At 48.1% G+C, this 22970-nt stretch overlaps 1 protein-coding gene across 1 annotated transcript; it reads left to right on the top strand.

Annotated features, from left to right (window-relative positions):
• Window positions 1-15656: 15656 nt before the first annotated feature.
• On the top strand, window positions 15657-18018 carry LOC119354778. Its single transcript, XM_037621525.1, has 2 exons — window positions 15657-16796; window positions 16892-18018. The coding sequence occupies exons 1-2, from the start codon at window positions 16150-16152 to the stop codon at window positions 17616-17618; spliced, it is 1374 nt and encodes a 457-aa protein (XP_037477422.1). The 5' UTR covers window positions 15657-16149; the 3' UTR covers window positions 17619-18018.
• The last annotated feature ends 4952 nt before the right edge of the window (window positions 18019-22970 follow it).

Genomic DNA, 22970 nt, shown 5'->3' with positions numbered 1-22970 from the left:
GGTGGCCGGCGATGGCGTCCGCGGCGGCGTCGGACGGCGAGGAGGAGGCGCGGGCGAGGAGGAAGACGGCGGCGGAGCGGATCGGGGGCGTGGGCCGGGAGGGCCCGCGGCGGGCCGGCGGGGTGGTGAAGTGGGCGCGGCGGCTCGCCCTGTCAGGGAGCGACACGTGGCGGTGGACGGCAGAAACGGACACGTCCGGCCGGCCGGTTTTGTCCGGCGGCACAGAGGGAGCGGGGCTAGGGTTAGGGATCCGGAAATTTCGGAGGGGGGGTCTATATTTATAGGTAAAGGGAGCTAGGAGGCTCCAAATTGAGCACGGTTTGCGGCCACGCAATCGTGATCGAACGACCTAGATGATGGAGGGGGTTTAGGTGGGTTTTGGGCCACTTTGGAGAGGTGTTGGGCTGCAACACACACGAGGCCTTTTCGGTTCCTCGGTTAACTGTTGGAGTATCAAATGAAGTCCAAATGGCACGAAACTTGACAGGCGGTCTACCGGTAGTAAACCAAGGCCGCTTGGCAAGTCTCGGTCCAATCCGAGAACGTTTAACACCCGCACATGAAAAGAGGTAAATGGAGACACCGGAGGACATAGGAGCGCCGGAATGCAAAACGGACAACGGGGAAAATGCTCGGATGCATGAGACGAACACGTATGCAAATGTGATGCACATGATGACATGATATGAGATGCATGACAAAGACAAAAGCAACACGAAGACAAAAACCCAACAGCGAGGAAATATCATAACTTAGTGCCGGAAATGGCAAGAGTTGGAATACAAATATGGCAAGTTACATACAGGGTGTTACAACACTCCACCACTGTGAAAGGATCTTGTCCCGAGATCTAGGACTGGAAAAACTCCGGGTACTCAGAACGGAGGTGGTCCTCGCGTTCCCAGGTGGCTTCACGGTCGGAATGATGTAACCACTTGACTTTCAGGAATTTGATAGACTTGTTGCAAGTCTTGCGCTCAGTTTCTTCAAGAATAGCAACGGGGTGCTCATGATAAGACATGTCTTCTTGGAGATCAATCTCTATGAAGTTGATGGTGCGGTCAGGAGTCTTGAAACACTTGCGAAGCTGAGACACATGAAACACGTCGTGCACGTTTGCAAAGTTGGATGGAAGCTCAAGTTGATAGGCGAGATCGCTTCTTTTTTTGCCAATGATCTTGAAAGGACCCACGTATCCAGGGGCAAGCTTCCCTTTGATACCGAAGCGACGAGTACCTTTCATTGGAGAGACGCGGAGGTAGACATGGTCTCCAATCTCGAAAGCCAAGTCATGATGCTTGCTATCATAGTAACTCTTCTGGCGCGATTGCGCGGCTTTGAGATTTTCACGAATGACTTTGCACATTACTTCATCCTCTGTGATCAAGTCATTTCCAAGAAGTTGACGTTCACCAGTCTCTGACCAGTTAAGATGAGTACATCACTTTCTGCCATAGAGAATCTCGAATGGGGCCTTGCCCGAACTCTCTTGGAAGTTGTTGTTGTAGGAGAACTCGGCATATGGAAGACAATCTTCCCACTTCATACCTAAAGAAATGACACATGCCCTGGGCATATCTTCAAGAATCTGATTGACTCGCTCGACTTGGCCACTGGTTTGAGGATGAAAGGTTGTGTTGAAGCGAATGTTGGTGCCCATGGCCTTCTGAAAAGAATCTCAGAACTTGGAGGTGAAGATGCTCCCACGATCTGAAGATATCAACTGCGGAATGCCGTGCAGAGAGACAATCCTGGAGGTATATAGCTCTGCCAACTGAGCTGTTGTGATAGATTCTTTGATAGGAATAAAATGAGCCACTTTAGTGAGCTTGTCGATGACAACAAAGATAGCATCATTGCCACACTTGGAATTTGGAAATCCAGTCACGAAGTCCATCTCAATATGATCAAACTTCCATTCTGTAATGGCAAGAGGTTGGAGGAGACCAGCTGGTCGTTGGTGTTCTGCTTTCACTCTTCTGCAGACATCACATTCATTCACGAACTGAGCAATCTCGCGCTTCATTCGAGTCCACCAATACGACTGCTTGAGGTCCTGGTACATCTTTGTACTTCCAGGGTGAATAGAGAGGAGTGAATTGTGAGCTTCATTCATAATGACTTTATGAAGGTCACCTTTAGAAACAACAATGCGATCCTCGAAGAATAGAGGATCCTTGTCATCAAGGCGATAGCACTTGTACTTGGGTTGACTCTTGGCAATCCCAATCTTCACCTTCCTCACCATAGCATCAAGAAGTTGAGCCTCACGAATCTGATCTTCCAAAGTAGGAGAGACTTGGAGGTTGGCAAGGAATCCTTGAGGAACAACTTGGAGATTAAGTTTGCGGAAAGCTTCACAAAGCTCTGGTTGGTATGGCTTGATAATGAAACTGTTGCAGTAAGCCTTTCTGCTCAATGCGTCAGCAATTACATTGGCCTTGCCTGGAGTGTACTCGATACTCAGATTATACTCTTGAATCATTTCGACCCAACGAGTTTGTCTGAGGTTGAGGTTTGGCTGAGTGAAGATGTACTTGAGACTCTTATGATCAGTGAAGATGTCCACTTTCCTTCCCAATAAGAGATTTCTCCATGTTAAAAGAGCATGGACAACTGCCACCAACTCGAGGTCATGAGTGGGGTAGTTCTTTTCGTTGGGCTTCAACTGGCGAGAGGTATAGGCCACAACTTTCTTCTCTTCCATCAACACTGCACCGAGACCTTGAAGGGAAGCATCATAGAAAACTTCGAACAGTTTGGATTCATCTGGAGGAGTCAGAACTGGAGCAGTGACTAACTTCTCTTTCAGGGTGTTGAAAGCGATGTCACATTCAGGCGACCAGACATACTTCACATGTTTCTGGAGAAGGTTGGAAAGAGGCTTCGCGATCTTAGAGAAGTTCTCAACGAACCTTCGACAATAGCTTGCGAGCCCAAGGAATCTGCGGAGTTGCTTCACATTCTGAGGTGGTTCCCAATTCACAATTGCAGACACCTTCTCAGGATTAACAGCTATGCCCTTGGCGGAGATGATATTCCCAAGGTAGAGAACCTCATCGAGCCAAAACTCGCACTTTGAAAACTTTGCATAGAACTGATGTTCTCTGAGTTTATCCAGCACCAATCTCAAGTGCTTGGCATGATCCTCCTTGTTCTTGGAAAAGACCAGAATGTCATCGAGGTAGACCAAGACGAAGTCATTTGTGTAGGCGTTGAAGATGAAGTTCATCATGCGAGGGAATGTTGGAGGAGCATTGACAAGGCCGAAAGACATGACAGTGTATTCATATGAACCATAGCTTGTTCTGAATGCTGTCTAGGGGATATCTTCTTCACGAATGCGAATCTGATGATAGCCCATACGGAGATCAAGCTTGGAGAATACTTGAGCACCTTTGAGTTGTTCGAAAAGCTCATTGATGTTGGGAAGTGGGTACTTGTTCTTTATGGTCTTCTTGTTCAATGGACGGTAGTCGACACAAAGTCGGTCCATTCCATCCTTCTTCTTGACAAAAAGAACACCACAACCCCATGGAGAAGAACTTGGTCGGATGAGACCCATACACTCTTGAATATCGAGTTGCTTCTTCAGCTCCTTCAACTCTTCAGGTCCAAGCTTGTAAGGACGTTTGCAAACAAGTTCCGTGCCAGGCTCAAGATCGATGACGAATTCAACTGGCCGGTGAGGAGGCATTCCTGGAAGCTCTTCTGGAAAGACGTCTTGATATTCACAAACGACTGGAATCTGAGAGATGGCATCCAGCTCGCCCTTCTCATTGAGAGAAAATAGTCGAATGGTATCATCATGAGCGGCAAAGACGATTACATCCTCAGACGAATGTGTCAATTGAATCTGCCTGGCAGCACAATCAAGCTGAGCCTTGTGCTTAGAAAGCCAGTCCATCCCGAGAATAAGATCAATATCCGAGTCACCAAGAACATTAGGAGAAGACAGAAACTTATAGTCGCCCATCGTGATGGTAACATCCGGAACCATGGAGTTAGCGTTCATGCGTTTACCCGGTGAGACAACTGCTAGCGGACTAGGCAAAACTTGGAAAGCCAACTCATGCTTAGATGCAAATGGTCTCGAGATGAAACAATGTGATGCACCAGTGTCAAAAAGAACTTTTGTAGGAATATCGTTAATAGGAAGGTTACCCATAATCACATCTGACGAGTCCTCTGCCTGAGCTGCGTTCATCATGTTGACCTTTGCGAACTTGGGGTTATGCTTGACCACTGCGGTACTAGCAGATCTCACAGGAGGAGGAGGAGGAAGACGCCTCTGATTGAAGCATTTGTTGGCATAGTGACCCTTCTACTGACACTTGTTGCACGTGACCTCCGAGAGCGGACGGTGATACGGAGCACTTGATCTTGGAGCATGAGACGAGGTCTTGTTCTGAAAGCCTGGGTTGGGTGGGTGGGAAGATCCATTGCCACCTTTGCTCTTCCGCTGATAAGGCTGACAGAACGGAGGAGGAGGAGGCAACAAATATTTTTGCTGCTTAGTTACCACTTGAGTTGAGGAAGAAGGAGTTGCATCCCTGACTCGTTTCTTGGAAGCATCGCACTTGAGCTGAGCAGTCTCTTGTTTCAGTGCCATGTTGTAAAACTCATCGTACTTGTTTGGCTCAAAAAGCACGAGAGCTAGTTGGAGATCTTCTCTGAGGCCACCTCTGAACTGATAAATCATGCTCTACTCGTCAGGGAAGTCTTGCTTAGCGAAACGAGAGAGCTTCTGGAACATGATGTTATACTAGTAAACAGACAAGCTGCCTTGCTTCAGATTGCGGAACTCCTCACGCTTGCTCTCAACAACACTATGAGGAATGTAGTGAGCTTTGAAGTTTTGACGGAATTCATCCCAGGTAATCACACGACCTCCTCTGGAATCTTTGTATTTCTGATACCACTCTGCAGCTTGGTCTTTAAGTTGAAACAAAGCAAACTTGACAAAGTCCTCATGCCTGACGTTGCTGCACTCGAAATGCTTACAGATATCCACGAGCCAATCATCAGTGTCTGTTTCCTTGACACAGTTACTGAAGGTCTTTGGCTGGTTTGCGAGGAACTGGTTGAGTGTAGCAAACTGATTCTGATTGTTGCCATGGCCTTGATTTTCTTGGTTGCGCTCTTGCACGAGTTGCATGAGCATCTGTGTGTTGGCATTGGTAGCAGCCATCACAGCTTGCCATGCCTTCGAAGGTGGAGGTGGTGGTGGCGGTTCAGGATTCTGACGCGTTGGAGGAGCCATCCTGAAGAGGGTGACATCCGTTAGCATCATGACAGACATATATTCAAGCTGAATCAAATGGATCGAAATTGCAACATATAGTCTTAACATCCGAACAAAATGAACGAATGAATTTCAATAGAAATGGTCACACTTCCATAAATTGAGAAGCCACTTAGATAGAGGTAGAAGAATAAAAAAACAAGGTACAGACAAGAACAAATACTTGGTGAGGATTACCCAATCACAAACAAAATATTTGTAGAAGAAATACTAGAGCTACAAGAATTCCCACTTATGAAACTCCCGAACCTTTCCCGGTTATGCAATCAGGTGTTGGGGATACAGGGGAAGCATAATATCTCACCCAAAGCTAGCAAATCCTACATCCAGCTGTATCCATCCTTCAACACATAACCAAGAAACCTTCGGAAATCATTTACCTCAACCTTCGAAAAGCATCCATTATACGAGTTATGACAATACTACCGAACTCCCACCCAAGTACTAGGTGGCGTCGAGGTTATCTCACCAACAACTGCATAAAAGAGATTTTTGATGTTGGCGAAACTCAGGTATTCCAGAATTGCAACGATAAAATTGTGACGACAACACCTCGGAGCTCAACTCCCCGGGACACTGCCACAACCCCTAAATGTCAGGAGGCACCAAGAACAATGTTCTCGTCACAAATCCATTGGAACGATTCCAAGATACCCGCGTGATCCTAAAAAAATTGTGAAATTTGAGAAGAGAAGAGTCAAAACTCTACGTCAGGATGCCTCACCAGAGCGATGAAGGGACTGAGGAGTAAAAAGAATCCTACTCTCCGATATATATAAATCCTAAAAGACTCAAAACATTTTTCTAGACTCAACAACGCCAGTGATTCGATCAAGCAGGGGCTCCTAAGTCGGGGAAGGCTCTGATTATCAACTTGTAACGCCCACGATGCGGCTATATCTCCCACGTGTCGAAGCACGACTTAGAGGCATAACCACATTGTAAGCAATGTCGCAAGTGGGGTAATCTTCACACAACCCATGTAATGAATAAGAAAAGAGGTACATAGTTGGCTTACAATCGCCATGTCACACAATAGCATAAATATAGCATTACAATCATCCAGATACAATCAAGGTCCGACTATGGAACCAAAATAAAGACAACCCCAAATGCATAATGTCCCCGATCGCCCCAACTGGGCTCCACTACTGATCGTCTGGAAAGGAAACATAGTATCGTCCTGAGTCCTCGTCGAACTCCCACTTGAGCTCAGTCGAATCTCGTGGAGCGGTATCATCGGTCCCTGCATCTGGTTTTGAAGGAATCTGTGAGTCATGGGGACTCAGCAATCTCACACCCTCGCGATCAAGACTATTTAAGCTTATAGGTAGGCAAAAGGTATGAGGTGGAACTGCAGCAAGCGCTAGCATATATGGTGGCTAACATACGCAAATGAGAGCGAGAAGAGAAGGCAAAGCACGTCCCAGAATCTATGATCAGAAGTGATCCTAGAACAACCTACGTTCAGGCATAACACGAGACCGTGTTCTCTTCCAGGACTCCGCCGAAAAGAGACCATCACGGCCACACACTTTGTTGATTCATTTTAATTAAGTTAAGTTTCAGGTTTTCTACAACCGGACATTAACAAATTCCCATCTGCCCATAACCGCGGGCACGGCTTTCGAAAGTTCAAATCCCTGCAGGGGTGTCCCAACTTAGCCCATCACAAGCTCTCACGGTCAACGAAGGATATTCCTTCTCCCAAGACAACCCGATCAGACTCGGAATTTTGGTTACAAGACATCTCGACAATGGTAAAACTAAACCAGCAAAGCCACCCGAATGTGCCAACAAATCCCGATAGGAGCTGCACATATCTCGTTCTTAGGGCACACCAAATTGTCCAAGGTTCTGGTAGGCCAGCCCAGAGTTGCCCCTGGTGGCCACCGGCAACTGATAGGTTGGACCAACACTCAGAGGAGCGCTGGCCCGGGGGTTTAAAATAAAGATGACCCTTGAGTCCGCGGAACCCAAGGGAAAAAGAGGCTAGGTGGCAAATGATAAAACCAATGGTGGGCCATGCTGGAGGAGTTTTATTCAAGGCGAACTATCAAGGGGTTCCCATTATAACCCAACCGTGTAAGGAACGCAAAATCAAGGAACATAACACCGGTATGACGAAAACTAGGGCGGCAAGAGTGGAACAAAACACCAGGCATAAGGCCGAGCCTTCCACCCTTTACCAAGTATATAGATGCATTTAAAGTAGACAATGTATAATAGTGATATCCCAACAATAAACATGTTCCAACAAGGAACAAACTCCAATCTTCACCTGCAACTAGGAACGCTATAAGAGGGGCTGAGCAAAGCGGTAACATAGCCAAACAACGGTTTGCTAGGACAAGGTGGGTTAGAGGTTTGACATGGCAATATGGGTGGCATGATAAGAAATTGTTAGGTATCGTAGCATAGGCATAGCAAAAGAGCGAGCATCTAGCAAGCAAAGATAGAAGTGATTTCGAGGGTATGGTCATCTTTCCTGCAAAGTTCTCCGAGTTGACGTTAGCTTGATCCTCGTAAGCATACTCAACAGGTTCCTCGATCACGTACTCATCTCTCGACTCTACCCAAAGCAAGAACACAAGCAAAGGGAGACACAATCAACCACGGTGCAATGCGCAAGCAACATGATGCAAAACATGGCATGATATGCGGGATGTGATATGCAATGTATATGCATGTTTCGGAAGGGAAATATGGAACCTGGCCTCAACTTGGAAAACCAAGAGTGCCGCTGGAAAGAGGAGTTGATTTCGGTCGAAATCGATATAAAGATCACCGGAATCGGATGCACGGTTTGCAAATGACAAGCAAAACAAATATTGCACTGATCTGCGATTAACAGCACGAGGCCATCTAAATGCATCAAGAACAACAAGCTACTGCACTCTAACATATCAACAAAACACATGGAAGTGATCCACTCAAGATGCTTGACAAAAGATGAACACTGAGCTACGGCTAATTCACACAATAGCAGGTTCAAACAAGCATGGAAAAAGTGCAAAAGATATCAGGTTACAGACTTAGTGAAAGTAACATGTCATGAATTTAACATCAGGAAGCAATGTTTAGAGCACGATAACGACATGCTACATGAACTTATCATGGCAAGGCAAGGCATGGCATGAACCTACACAAAGCATACAACAAAAGTCCCTTACTGACCATAAGCCAAAAGGGATCAGAAAATACAATGGCAACCATGTGAACATAGCAACTTTCGTCAACATATTCAGACTTAGTAGAAAACTGGAACATGGCAAATACAGAATCACGTAGGCATGTTTGCGAGCTCGATGCGCTCACCACAAAGCATGGCATGACAAACTAAGCATACACCCAGCAAGTAGACATGGTATAGAAGCTAAACATGGCAAGAACAACCTCATAGCATGCACGTATCAACTACAACAACCTTGGTAAAATTGCTTAACATGTAAACAATCTGCCAGGAACATTTTATAGCGAAAGTAGAGCTCGATTGAGTCAAGCTAGGGTGCTCCATAATTGCAAACAAAGATATGGATGGATAGAGCATAACATTATCTCAAAATCATCCTTACTGAACATGCTCAAAAGAGGCATGGATCACTCTGTAGCAACATGAATACATGGCATAAAAATATTATCAGGGCAAAGACTTAGAAGAATTCCAAGTCCCTGAAATCAGCAACATTACGAGAGCTACTTTGCATGCTTGTGCTAGTCACCACAAAGATCACAAAAATACATGGCATACACCCCTGTAAAGATGGCATGGCATAATTCAAAACACATGTAGGGCTCAAGTTCATAGGAGGCACACATCAAACATGGCAAAAATGACAAAAGTCCAATCTCTGCTAAGAATCTGAAATTAACATTGCATAGCACTCTTGCAACAACATTTAGGGCATCAAGATGAACTCATATGAACATGGTGCAATGGAATGGAACGGAGTACTCGTCGAGACGAACAATTTGATATGATACACGCGCAAAACGGAGCCACGAATGCAGAGTTATGAAGTGATGAAAAATGCTAAAAGTTACTGGGACTTAGGGGAAAAAATGAAGTCAACCCTAGGGTTTCTGGCAGATCTGGATCGGGCGTCGCGCGGATCGTGGTTCGCCGTGGTCGTCGCCGGAGTTGCGCCGGAGCTCGAGGAAGAGGGGCCCCAAGGTCGCCGAAGCAAGGGGGCGTCGGCTCCGGCCACCGGCGTCGTCGAGGGCGCGAGGGCGGCGACCGCGGGGTCGAGGAGGCGGGAGGTCGGGGCGGCGGCGACCGGGCGAAGAGGTGGCGAGGTCGAGGCGGCGGTGGCCGGCGATGGCGTCCGCGGCGGCGCAGCGGCGTCGGACGGCGAGGAGGAGGCGCGGGCGAGGAGGAAGACGACGGCGGAGCGGATCGGGGGCGCGGGCCGGGAGGGCCCGCGACGGGCTTCGGCGTGCCGGTGGGGCGGCAAAGTGGGCGCGGCGGCTCGCCCTGTCAGGAAGCGACACGTGGCGGCGGACGGTGGAAACGGACACGTCCGGCCGACCGGTTTTGTCCGGCGGCGGAGAGGGAGCGGGGCTAGGGTTAGGGATCCGGAAATTTCGGAGGGGGTCTATATTTATAGGTAGAGGGAGCTAGGAGGCTCCAAATTAAGCATAGTTTGCGGCCACGCGATCGTGATCGAACGACCTAGATGATGGAGGGGGTTTAGGTGGGTTTTGGGCCACTTTGGAGAGGTGTTGGGCTGCAACACACACGAGACCTTTTCGGTTCCTCGGTTAACCGTTGGAGTATCAAACGAAGTCCAAATGGCACGAAACTTGACAGGTGGTCTACCGGTAGTAAACCAAGGCCGCTTGGCAAGTCTCGGTCCAATCCGAGAATGGTTAACACCCGCACATGAAAAGAGGTAAAAGGAGACACCGGAGGACATAGGAGTGCCGGAATGCAAAACGAACAACGGGGAAAATGCTCGGATGCATGAGATGAACACGTATGCAAATGCGATGCACATGATGACATGATATGAGATGCATGACAAAGACAAAAGTAACATGAAGACAAAAACCCAACAATGAGGAAATATCATAACTTAGTGCCGGAAATGGCAAGAGTTGGAATACAAATATGGCAAGTTACGTATGGGGTGTTACACTGATACACATCATTGATAATGTTCAAGGACTATCTTTATTCATAAAACATATAGGAAATATCATCATACATGTTTGCCTCTAGGGCATATCTCCAACAACCTAGCCTGGTTCTGATCGACCTGGCCCACCCAAACCCCCTCCTCCCACGCCCGTGTGCGTACCCGCCCGACACCAGCTGCCCACATTCATGCTGTTGTAGAGTGCGCTGCTTCACATTGAAGTCGACCCAGAGCGGATGCGAGCTCTCAGTGCCTCCACTATTGAAGCGGCACGCCGGCTGAGGGCATTGCCCGTGATGCATCTCCAATGTTCACACTTGTTCAATGTCGGAGACACGTTACTGGACGGGGCAGATATCTATCACGTCGATTCAATGCTTGTCCATCCATATGCCGCCATTAAGCAGGCTCGCTGGCCGAGAAACCTACTCCGGTGTCGCGCATTGACGAACTCGGACGCGTGGCCTCACCGGAGTCCGCTATTTAAAGGTGGCCACACCCGGCTAACTCCACCCTACACCACAAGCCTAGCCTCACTGGAAGCGGGCGCCGCTTAGGCGCAGCTCCAGGCGACCGTGGAGGAGAACAACGCGAGCTGCGCCTCCTACACGCCGCCATTGGGACGATGACAACGCGGGCGCCACCATTTACATCATGGACCTCACGTCCACTGGCGACGGACAAGGCGCAGACTCCTCCGAGGATGAGCAGGGTATGGGAGGCGACATAGCCTTGTGTTCGATGAATGCCAGTCCGTCTCCCGTGTGCTACGCTTCCTCGTTGGAGACCGCAACTTCACTTCATCGGTCTTATCGCCGGTGGTCATGAAGACTTTGAATGGAGTATGACAAGGGCTTGGACGTCAGGCGCCGCCGCCATGGGATAGGTTTAGAGCCGGGTCATTTTTTTGTTCTAAATGTTTGAAATGCCCTGTTCAAGAATTCATCCGATTAACCAGTTAACTTGCCGATTAATCCCTACTCATAGGGTCCCCGAGTAGCCGATTACCCGATAAATCATCCGATTAATTGATTAAATGGCCGATTAACTTGACGATTAGCCTATTAATCCCCTACTCACCAGCCGACCGAGCAGCTACCAATTAACGATTTCCTCAACAATGTTGAAATGTAATAAAAATCCATCATGTTTGTATGAAATCCATCATGTTTGCATGAATTTCATTCAATTTATTAGAAAAATGTTTGAAATATATGCGGGTAACGTCAGATGACGGCGGCCTGCATTTATGTCCATAAATTGATCAGGAAATTTGCATACAGCCGTTGGAGATGCCTTAAACTGGTTGTTGCAGGCACAAACAGATGCTTTGTGCGAAGCTTTCGCATCGGCGGCAAACAAAAAAAAGAACAGGGGAACGTTAATTTAATTATCAAAAATTAAAAAGAACAGGGGAACGTTAATCTTTCCCTAATAATAAAGTACAGATTGACTCCGTGGGTTCACCGTCACAATACGCTTTTTTCCATGATTTTACGCTTTCAGTTTGAATTTAAAACATATACGTGAGGTGGTACTAAATTTCGTCCGCTCGCAAGATTTTTGTATGTAAGTATTGTTTAGGCTCACGTAAAGGAAAAGGAATCTACATTGATCGCGTATAGGTTTCGTATTGGGCACGTTCTGTAGCTCCCACACCCTGGTTCCCTATATAAATATAGGGTGAGATTGAGGAGACACCTGAGATCAAGGAGAAGCGAGATCGATCATGATAAAAAGCGATCCGCTGGTGGCGACGCACGCGGTCAGGCCGGCGGCGAGGCAGCTAGGCCCTCGACCTTTCTGAGTTGGCCACACGATGAACCGCCGGGTGAAGCCCGCTTAAGCAGGGTCACGTGAGCGCACAACTAGAAGCTCGAGGACAACGTCTTTGGCAAACCAGATCGATTCCACCGTGATGTCTGTTCCGACGACGACGGATACTGCCAGAACCAATTTAAGCCGAGGCAACCTGTTCATCTCAAGCAGCGGCCGGCGGCAACAAACCGCCATGGACTTCATGTTGCTCAGCGGCGACAATGGCACGAACATCGGCGGCGCTGAAATAAAAAAACGCCTACACAGCTCCGGCAACATCCAGCATCACTGTCATCCTGAGGCGAGGCGGCCATAGCAGTCTCCTCGGAGCGAAAGGTGGTGGCCGGGAAAGTTTGGAGACGACACAATCGCAATCTGATGCCCACCTTCCTGGGTCAAGCTCGTGGTACGAGGCAGCCACAAGACGTGGTAACGAGGACTCCCTGATGTACTCCAGCCTCACCGACAGCGTCGTGAGCGAGGCAGCCATCAATGGTCTGACTCTGCTATTGGGAGCAACCTCTGTGTGGACAACGTTTCCAAGTGGACGTCGCCAGCGAAAGGCTAGATCAGATTAAACATCGACTGCTCCTTCTTCAAGAGGGAAGACAGAAGTGGTGCCGATATGATTGCCCGGCGACCTGACAGATCGGTTGTGCTGGCTACCAGGCTGCCCGCAACTCCATCCAGAACTGCTCCGAGGCGGAGGAAGCTGAGGCTAAAGCGGCGTTACCAGCTAAATCGGCTTCCTTTTGATTTTGATGGCGGAGCTACTGGCTGGATCGGCTTTCTTGTGGGCGCATTGGTAGGGTAACTACGCGAGGAACCGAGTGGCTGGCCGGTGCCGGGTCCACTGCACACAGCAGTCGCCGCCACATCTGTCGTCTCCAGATCTGAGTAGATGCTCGCCGCCGCCCCTTTCAACAACATGTGATCCGCCTCGTCGAGCGAGGACGCGGGGTGCTGCTTCTGAGTACACAGGAACCGTCTCATTCCGAGAGGACTCGCCGCTGTTCCACAACGAGGACGCCGCCGAGGTCGTTCCGCAACACGCCGTTGTTCCAGCAATAAAACGCAGGTTTTGCCGGCCCCTAAATTGTCTCCTTTGCTGATATTGATTATTTATTTGTCCTTCCTCTGCACAATTGAGCGCATGATTTCAATTGCCATCGTACAATCTGCATGACATGCCATGCTAAATGCAGTTATGTCGTTTGATTAACAAGAGTACTAGATTCAACATGATCGGAGCAAGAAATCTATTTTGTCTTTTCAATGCAACCTTAGGAAGATTTTGCTAACACGCTTGCTAACACACTGCTATTGATTTTTTTCAGCCGTGTTCAGAGCAAGAAAGCTATTTTGTCTTTTCAATGCAACCTTAGGAAGATTACCAGGGAGCCCTAATTGCCAGAATTAAATCTTGATGTCTACAAAAGTAAGGTGTGCAGTAACCAAGTTTAGAGAGGGACATATCAAGTTTAATCTGAATTAGAATAGGACAGGTTTGACAAACAACACACTTCTGGCCATTGTTTAATTGATTGTTATTAGGGAGCAAAGATATGCACACCTTCTTTTTCTTGAACTATGCTGAGAGCACATAGTTTCATGTTGTCAATTCATAGATCATCACAGGATTAGAACTTGCTCTACAAGAAATTAGTAATTCTCTATACTGCATTTTTTTCAAAGTAAGAAGACATGAGTTGACACTGCAGGACAATGAGACTATCTGAGGGTCTATTTTGTGCACAAGCTAAATTATTATTGTTTGGGCAATCTGATTATGTAATGTTTAACCTTTGGGTACAATGGAAGTTACTGACAGATGTTGTGTAACTGAACTAATTTCTCTCGTTCGATTTACCGCAAAAATGTAAATACTAAGGATGAGCAGAGAGAAGAACAAAAGTCACTGATTTGGGGAAATAAATAATGTTAGCATAGAAGAGCATAGCAATTGTTCTTTGCAAGTTGTAGTACATAGGATCTTAGTAGTGAAATTATTCTAGGTGCTGTTTGATAAGTATCTGCCATGGTATTAACAATGCAATTATTTTGAATCGTTTACCCATCTATTATTGCTGCTGCACACTGAGGTTTGATTTTACATATTCTGCATATGCTACATGAATATTAATGCAGAAACTGTTGTTCAACTATGAAAATTAAACTGTACCTCCGTTATGCGATTGAAGCAGCATACATATTTTGGGCTTTCGTGATTTTGGGTCAGGTTTAGTATTGTTCATAGTCGTACATTTTGTACAAGCTGGTATTTATTTATGCATTCACATATTGTAGTTGCTGAAAAGTTCACATTGTTTCTTCTCCTGTGCTTTTTATTCTGATTTGCTCGAAATTCTATATCAGGGGGATTTATGCTCAATAGGATATATTTGGGAAGACGAGCATCTTATAAAATTTGTTTACTAACTTATGTGATGCTTGAAGATTTGTCATATTCAGTATCATTGTTGTTATCTAATGCTTGAAGTACATCTCAACTCCGGAATTTTCAGTAGATGACAGTCATAAAAAATATTGAAACTACTCTCAATGATGAAACTTAAAAGACCAAAGGAAACAATTTAACACATTCAATGAAGATTATTCATAGCCTCCGTAGTTACGAGTCTTCCATGATGGAAAATCTTGAAGGTATTGTATTTGAGAAAATTGTTGTTTACCTCCGTTGCAACGCACTGGCTCTTTTGCTAGTTTAATTTAATTATCAAAAAGTAAAAAGAACAGGGAACGTTTACTACTTAGGGCTTCTTTGATTCAAAGGAATTTTATAGGATTTCTGGAGGATTGAAATCCTTATAATTTTTTCCTATGTTGGTCCTTTGATTTATAGGATTGGGTCCCATAGGAATTTTTCCTATGGAATCTTCTGTACTACATTTCGGGCCTCTTTGATTCACATGATTGTCAAAATGAAGGAATAGGAAAAATGCAGGAATAGGATGGCATGTCTCATAGTATCCTACAGGATTTGAAAGAATGTTTGATAGCGCGGGGAAAACAAAGAAATTCTACAAAAAGGTTTGAGTGGATGGAAATTTTCCTCCAAAATATAATACAAATGGATCCTATGAAAAAATTCCTAAGGATGCTAATCCTATGAATCAAACGAGCATCACAGGAAATATTCCTAAGGGTTTAAATCCTCCAAAAATCCTATGCAATTCCTTTGAATCAAAGGAGCCCTTCATAGAAAATTTAACATCCACTTCAACCTCTTTTTACAATTCCTTTATTTTTCCCGTGGCATCAAACAATCATTGCTAATTTTATAGGATTCAAATGGACATGTCACTCCAATCTTATACTTTTTCTATTCCTATGTTTTTAAAATCCTACGGATCAAAGAGACCCTTAATTGCTGAGGGGAAAAGTCGCTACCGCGAGAATAGCTTCAAAAGAAAAGAAAAAAAAAGTCGCTACCGCGAGAGTGCAGGGGAGAGCTCCGCATGGCCGGATCCAGTGCGGTCGCGTGTCACACCTCCGAGCAGGCCGCTTTTCCAGAGACACCGTCATGAGATGTTTTCTTAAACCGATGGCTGGTGGACCAGGTATGCTGGGACCCATCTGTAGGTGGGTGCTACGGGGAGGTGGATGGGTTGGAATAGGAGGCCCCGCTCCGCCCCGGCCACAGCTAAGGGGGATCCAGGCTGGCTACACCCAAAGGCGGGCTTTGTACCCTATTATCCCTCGTCACCACACCTTCCCCATCGTCTCTCCGGAACATCAACCTTTTCTTGCTCCGCCATCGCCGTTCAAAGAAACAGAACGAAGATACAGAAGCCAGCCACCGCCGAGAAGAAGAAGAAGTTACGAAGGACGAGGTGGCCGTAGTGAGAGTGGAAGCAGGGCCTTGAGATGGACCCGTGCCCGTTCGTGCGGGTGCTGGTCGGCAACCTGGCCCTCAAAATGCCGGTCGCCCCGCGCCCCGCCGGCGCCGGCGCCGGCGTGCACCCCACCACCTCGACGTGCTACTGCACGATCCGGCTCAACAAGCTGCCGCTTCAGACTGCCGCGGCCCCGCTGCTGCCCTCGGACGACATGACGCAGGGTCCCGCCGCGACGGGCGCTCTGGCGGCCGCCTTCCACCTCTCCAAGGCCGACCTCGACCGCGTCACGGCCAAGCCGTCCCTGTTCGTCGCCCGATCCGCGAGGCTCAAGGTTGCCGTGTACGCCGGGCGGCGGGGCACCACTTGCGGGGTCAACTCCGGCCGGCTGCTCGGGAAGGTGGTCATCCCGCTGGACCTCAAGACCGCGGTGGGGAAGCCCATCGTGTTCCACAGCGGCTGGCTCTCCATCAACAAGCGCGGCCGTAAGGCCTCTGCCGTCTCCGGCTCCGCGCAGCTTAACCTCACCGTTCGCGCCGAGCCCGACCCGCGCTTCGTGTTCCAGTTCGATGGCGAGCCTGAGTGCAGCCCGCAAGTGCTCCAGGTGCAGGGTGGCATGATGCAGCCCATGTTCACCTGCAAGTTCTCCTGTCGCAGTAACAGCGACCTCCGCTCTCGGTGAGTCATTGTCATCATGGTGAACAATTCAACCTCAATTCCCAAACAAATGTTGCTTTGTTCTGACGGAATTCCTCAAAATTTCGGTGTTCCAGATCAATGCACTCCGATCCGGGGAGTGGCGGCCGCAACTGGCTGATGTCGTTCGGTTCCGACCGCGAGCGGGCAGGGAAGGAGCGGAAGGGATGGTCGGTGACGGTGCACGACCTATCGGGTTCGCCGGTGGCACTGGCGTCCATGGTGACGCCGTTTGTGGCGTCCCCCGGTTCCGACCGCGTGAGCCGGTCCAACCCGGGCGCGTGGCTTGTACTCCGGCCCGGCGACGGCACTTGGAAGCCGTGGGGCCGCCTGGAATGCTGGCGCGAGCGTGGCGCTGGCGCGGCCGGCGACAGCCTCGGGTACCGGTTCGAGCTCCTGATTCCTGACCCAACCGGAATGGGCGTCGGCGTCTCTGTCGCCGAGTCCAACGTCCCTTCCTCCCGCGGGGGGCGCTTCGTCATCGACCTGACGGCGGCGCAGCCCTTCGGCCGGAGCGGGTCGCCTGGGTGCAGCCCGCGCGGGAGTGGTGACTTCAGCGGCGGGTACGGTCTCTGGCCCTTCGGGAGCTACCGCGGGTTCGTGATGTCGGCGGCAGTGCAGGGCGAAGGGCGGTGCAGCCGGCCAACGGTGGAGGTGGGGGTTCCGCACGTCGGGTGCGCGGAGGACGCGGCGGCGTTCGTGGCGCTGGCGGCAGCCGTGGACCTGAGCATGGACGCGTGCAGGCTCTTCTCGCACCGCCTCCGCAGGGAGCTCTCCAGCACCCGCTCCGACCTACTGCGGTGAGGACACCCACCGAGCGGCAAATGCGACCACAAACTGTACAGCGGTGGTGGCGAGATCGAGGGAGTCGATGGTGGTGGTTCAGGTCTCTTGTTTTTTTTTTCCGTGGGAGATCAGACTGTCCGTTTTTTGGGATCACTTCTGGTGATTTTGGGTGGGGGTGTTCTTGTTTTAAAATCCGTCAATAGTAGAGTAGTAATTTTTAGTCTTCTACTAGCTGCTTTGTGAAGTTTTAGAAGAAAATCATCAATCAGCCGTAGGAGAGAGTTCGTGTTGTGTGTGTGTTCCGAACTTCCGATCGTCCTTCCAGTTTCAATTTTTCTTTTCTTTTTTGCCATGAAAGGAGTGAAGAACCGATGTCGTATTAAAACCCGTTGCAGAATGAATCGTTGTTTTTTTTAAACCGAAGAGCTTCTCTTTTTAGTGCCACTAGTAGTTGTGATGAGTTGTATTGGTAGTATTTTGCAACGAAAAGATTTGTTGGGGTCGACGCACTGGTAGAAGTGGGCGTGGCGGTTGGCGGGACAGGGCGGCATTCCTCCCAGCTGGAAAAGAGGCGGGAGGGGTGACGCCTGCAGTGTGGGCCCTGCGAGTGCACATGGGATGTCTTCTCACGTTTCGTCCACTCCTACTCCCATTCTCCGCTCGCTGCGCGCATGGCGTGGCGTGGGTCCGCGGGGTGTCAGTGAGTGACGTTGTGGCGCAGCTGCGTTGCAGTGGGTCAGATGGGGTTTCAGCTGCTTTCCCACTTTTCTCTTTTGTGCTTGGTTGCGTTCGGGAAGCGGTTGTAGGGATTGGTGCTGTCTGTGATGTGCTGTGCTGCCATGTAGTTGGGTGCCTGCGTCTAGTCCAAGCTGTTTCTGCCATCGCACCACCGGTGCCACTGGCACCGGACTCTTTTTTGCTAAACATTCAAGGCATCTCCAACGCTGTCCAGGCAAACATTTAGGGCGTCTCAAACGCTTATCTGCATCCATTTCAAGACAAGTTTAAAGAAACCGTTTCAAAATAATTTTAAAGAAACCGGACGAATTTCATGAAACCTGACTGAGTTTAGCAAAGTCCGGACATAATTTACATAAAATGGACTATGTTTTGTCTGCTTAACAAAAAAACTTCATGTTGTTTCTCCTTTTTTTTTCTAATTTACAACACTCAAAGTAATTATAAAAAATAGCACAATTCATCCATAAATATCATGCAAATATTTCTAGTACAACAATAGCTCAAATGTAAATATTACATCTGAGATGACCGGATGTTCAACAAGTTTTTTGAATTAACCGATTCCAAATTCAGCGATACTAGAATCACATCTGGCACACGTCGTCCCACACAGGCTGCCTCTTGAGCTTTATCCAACAATGTATGTGCGTGAATGGGGCCTGCCCTTGGTCCTGTAGTACATCACGGCAGAGCGTGTAGGATATACAATGTGTAGAGTAACATTAAGTGAATGAATGAAGTAACCAACGTGTAGAGCAACATTGAGTGAATGAATGAAGTAACCAACATGTAGAGCATCAGAAAGCAAAACTTACGATCATGGATGATGTGCATGTCGTAGGGCGTAGTGCTTTCATGCATGAAATGAACCATCCACGCGCTGCCAAAAGATCGAGCCCCTTGAGTCATGCCTACAAAGTTCGCAGATACGGTTAACCATACATTTCACAACAACTCATCCTCCTTCATCAAGTAGCTAGCCATCGTGCTTAGTCTAGAAAACAACAAGAAGTTCAACTAAAAGCTCGATGGCATTTGACCGAATACTTGTCGGGCGTGATGTCCTCCATGGACGTCGTCGACAGGGCGGCGGAGGGTAACTGAGCGGAGGGATCCCGGGTGGACGACGGTGTAGTCCAAGGAGGGCAGGCGCATTGGTGGGGGCTACAGACGTCCTATGATGCCTGGGCGGTGGCCGAAAAGGTAAAGCTACGACGTTGGACGAGGAGGGTGCAGATGCAAAGCAGGGGGTGAGCATGGGCGAAGTGGACCGGAAGGGGGATTTGAGTGGGCCGAGGGTGTCAGAGTCCTAGGTGGTGGTGGGCCGGACTCCCGCAGAGCCCTCCTCCCCCGTGTTTGCTTCCGGTTTGCAAGAAAGGGACGTCCGGACTAGTCCACAGACCAATGTGGTACCATGTTGGGTGACCGTTGGAGATGCCCATGCACACCGCATATTATAAAAAAATCGACTTTAAAAAGGGCACGCTGCATTAAACGAACATGTAGGGATGAAGTTGGAGAAAATGTTACCTGCCGCGTCATTGTAACAAGAAGAAGAAAGCCTTTAGTCCCAAACAAGTTGGGGTAGGCTAGAGGTGAAACAAAAGATCTCGCGACCATGGCTAGTTTTTTGGTGATATTCCAATCCTTCATATCACTACTGTAGGATGCTGCTAATGCGACACTACAATCAGAGACCCTTCGAGAAACTGTGTGCGATGTAATAATCGCAAACGGTGCTGTATGAAAACCGTCAGAAATGTATAAAACGTTTGCGATGACGGATGCATCAAACACGGTTCAAGTTTAATTTGCATGTGCGATGAAGGGCATACGCTTCAGTTCATTGAACTATTTGCGATGAGGAGGAACAAAAGAAACGGGCAGCCAGATGAAGGCGTGTGCAATAGACAGCATACGGTTCACTCGGATGAACTGTTTGTGATTAGGTAACACAAAAGAAACGGTCAGCCAGATCAAAGGTGTGTGCGATATACGGCATGCAGTTCACTCGGATGAACTGTTTGCGTTGAGACATGAGAACAGAAACGGTTCAAATGAACAAGATGTGTGTGATACGAGGCAAACAGGCCTATAATCGGATACGTGTGCGAACACCGATAACAACACAAACGATTACTGCTAACAAGCTGTGTGTGTTGTGAGAAAACGATTGCTGGTATACAATTGTGAGTGATTGATGAAAACATCACCGACGGGTTTCATTGTTTAGTCCGTGTGCGATGTGATTTTCTTTGTCCGCACAACATCTACGCTCGATCTATAACATCAACATATATACTTAAAAAGACAGCATTGCATAACCAAATTAAGCATATAATTACACAAGGGACTAGACACAACATTTCCACACATCAAAGAAAGCAATTACATGCATACTAAAGTAGGAGAAACGAGGATCTAATCATATACTTATTGTTGCGAAGACGCTTGCCATTGCTCTGCTTCCAGCTAGATCCCTGGCCGTTTTGGGGAAGGAGGGACTTCCTCATGTCAATGATCCACCTGCACATGTCGTAGCTCGTGTACGCCTCCTTGGCCGCGTACACGACATGAGCTTTGTCGAGTTTCTCCATCCAGGCCGAGTGCCAGGCACGCTTGTCCTTGTTGCACGAATCCTTCATGTCTCTGTAGTAGGGGTCGATGATGGCCTCGGCGAGGTGAACCAGTGAGTCCTTCTCATGCTCCTTGCTTCCTCGGATCTTGTATTGGCCCTGGATGTCGACAAGATTCTGGCAGGCGATGCCCAAATTCTCGAGCGCCTTTACATTGTTGGTGATGTCCACCGTAGCGAACATGTAGTGGGGGCTGTTGACAAACCTGGAGAAATGCTCGCAAGGCTTTATGGCCACGCAGTAGTGGTAGACAAGGACGTGGTGGCGCATGCACATCTGGGCAACAACGACCTTGGGACGAGACCCGGCACGAGCGCGGGTGTACTCGAGGTCGAACCCGACCACCTTGTACTTCTCCTCGGCAAGCAACAGCTCCATGATGTGGATGGAGTGCTCCACCCAGACCGGGTCGTTGGTGTACACCACCGAGAGGTCCATGAACCTTCTATGGGTGTCCACCACGGCACGCATGGTGAACTGCTGCTCGTCATCGGCAGCCGCTCGGAGCGCCATTGGAGCCCCGCAGGATACCCTCTAAGAATTTCTCATGGTGGGTGTGCTTGTTGCAATGGTGGGCCACGATCGAAAGGTTGAAGAGACACAAGAGTAGGTTAAAATGGCCGCTGTAATAAATGGGGGTCGGCCGGCCTGTAATCGCCATGTCTTGTCACGACATTCATAGCGGAGGATTCCAGAATCTAGTGCAGGCTTGACAACACCGCACCCCAGCGCGTGGGCTCGAAGAGCCTGTTCACGCGCTACTGCGCTGTTTACCACGCAAGCTTCCCTCTCGGCTAGTTTGGCCACTCGTCGGCTAGAAGAGGGACAAATCATGGGCGTTTACTGGCAAAAAGCTTTGTAAAAACAAAGTGTATGGAACGACTTCGGTCATAAGTTTACCCTTGGGTAATGAGGTCAAAGTTACACAGAAGGGTGATGATGGACAGTCGAGTGCGATAACTAATTCTGCGCTCTAAAGTGCACACGGTGGAAGAAACCAACTGTGTGCAATATTGTCGAAGATCGCAGTCGAGTTAGCTATACAGATCGTGTGCTGTGAGATCGACAAGGTAAACTGATTCGAGAATGGTTAATAAAATCTAAGACCATTGCATATTAAGGTCAAAATAGTACTAGCAATATACGAGTCTCATACGATGCCATTTCAACGATTGTACCACAAAAGCTCGAAATGTTACAAGGTTCAAATTCCAGAGTTATATGGCTCAAATTCGAAGATTACAAGGTTCAAACTGATATTAGAAATGAAATTGAGCTCATCAGCTGCAAACGCTCGCGCTGATGCGTTGAGCATGGATATCAGAGAGGTTCAAACTATTATCACCGCTTCTAAGTTTGGCTTCGAAACCTCACAATTTTTGCAAAGGGGTCAGCCACTGAGAAGTCATGTATGGGGTTGACCCGATGACTTTCGATTACTCTGTCATCTGAAGTTTCAAAATGAAATTCAGCCTTTTTGGAGCCTACTCCATTCTGCCGCAGGCGCCGGCGCTGATCAACAGACCATTCATTTTTGCGAAACAAATGTAGGGCAAACCTCTTTTCCTTCAGCACCCTTGCTCTAAGAACAAAGAACCTAGCAAATATAATCTCCGGTAAGGTCCCTCGTAGGAGTTCACAGTAATTTCCGAGAGATGTAGATCTAGGCATTCGACGTGATTGTTATATTGTATCACATTATCCACCATTGGGCCTAATCTTATCTACAAAAGAAGAAAACATGTTAGTGCCTACATGCAGTTTTGAACATTACTACATGCCTAGCTATTTGGTTTGCAGGATTCGTAAAATGCACTAACATGCCATCTTCATCTGACATAATTAACATGGGCATTTGATTACATTCTAGAAAAATGTAGCCTTCTTCACAAGAGGTTGGAGTGGATGAAAAGTTCCCTAAGAAAACTAGTATAGATGAGTCCAAAGGAGAAATGCTTATTGAATGTAACCATATGGATCAAGCAACCAATAT

The sequence above is a fragment of the Triticum dicoccoides genome, chromosome 2A, assembly GCF_002162155.2.
Source record: "Triticum dicoccoides isolate Atlit2015 ecotype Zavitan chromosome 2A, WEW_v2.0, whole genome shotgun sequence".
In the NCBI taxonomy this organism is placed as follows: Eukaryota; Viridiplantae; Streptophyta; class Magnoliopsida; order Poales; family Poaceae; genus Triticum; species Triticum dicoccoides.
This window is presented reverse-complemented; position numbering and strand designations above follow the sequence as displayed.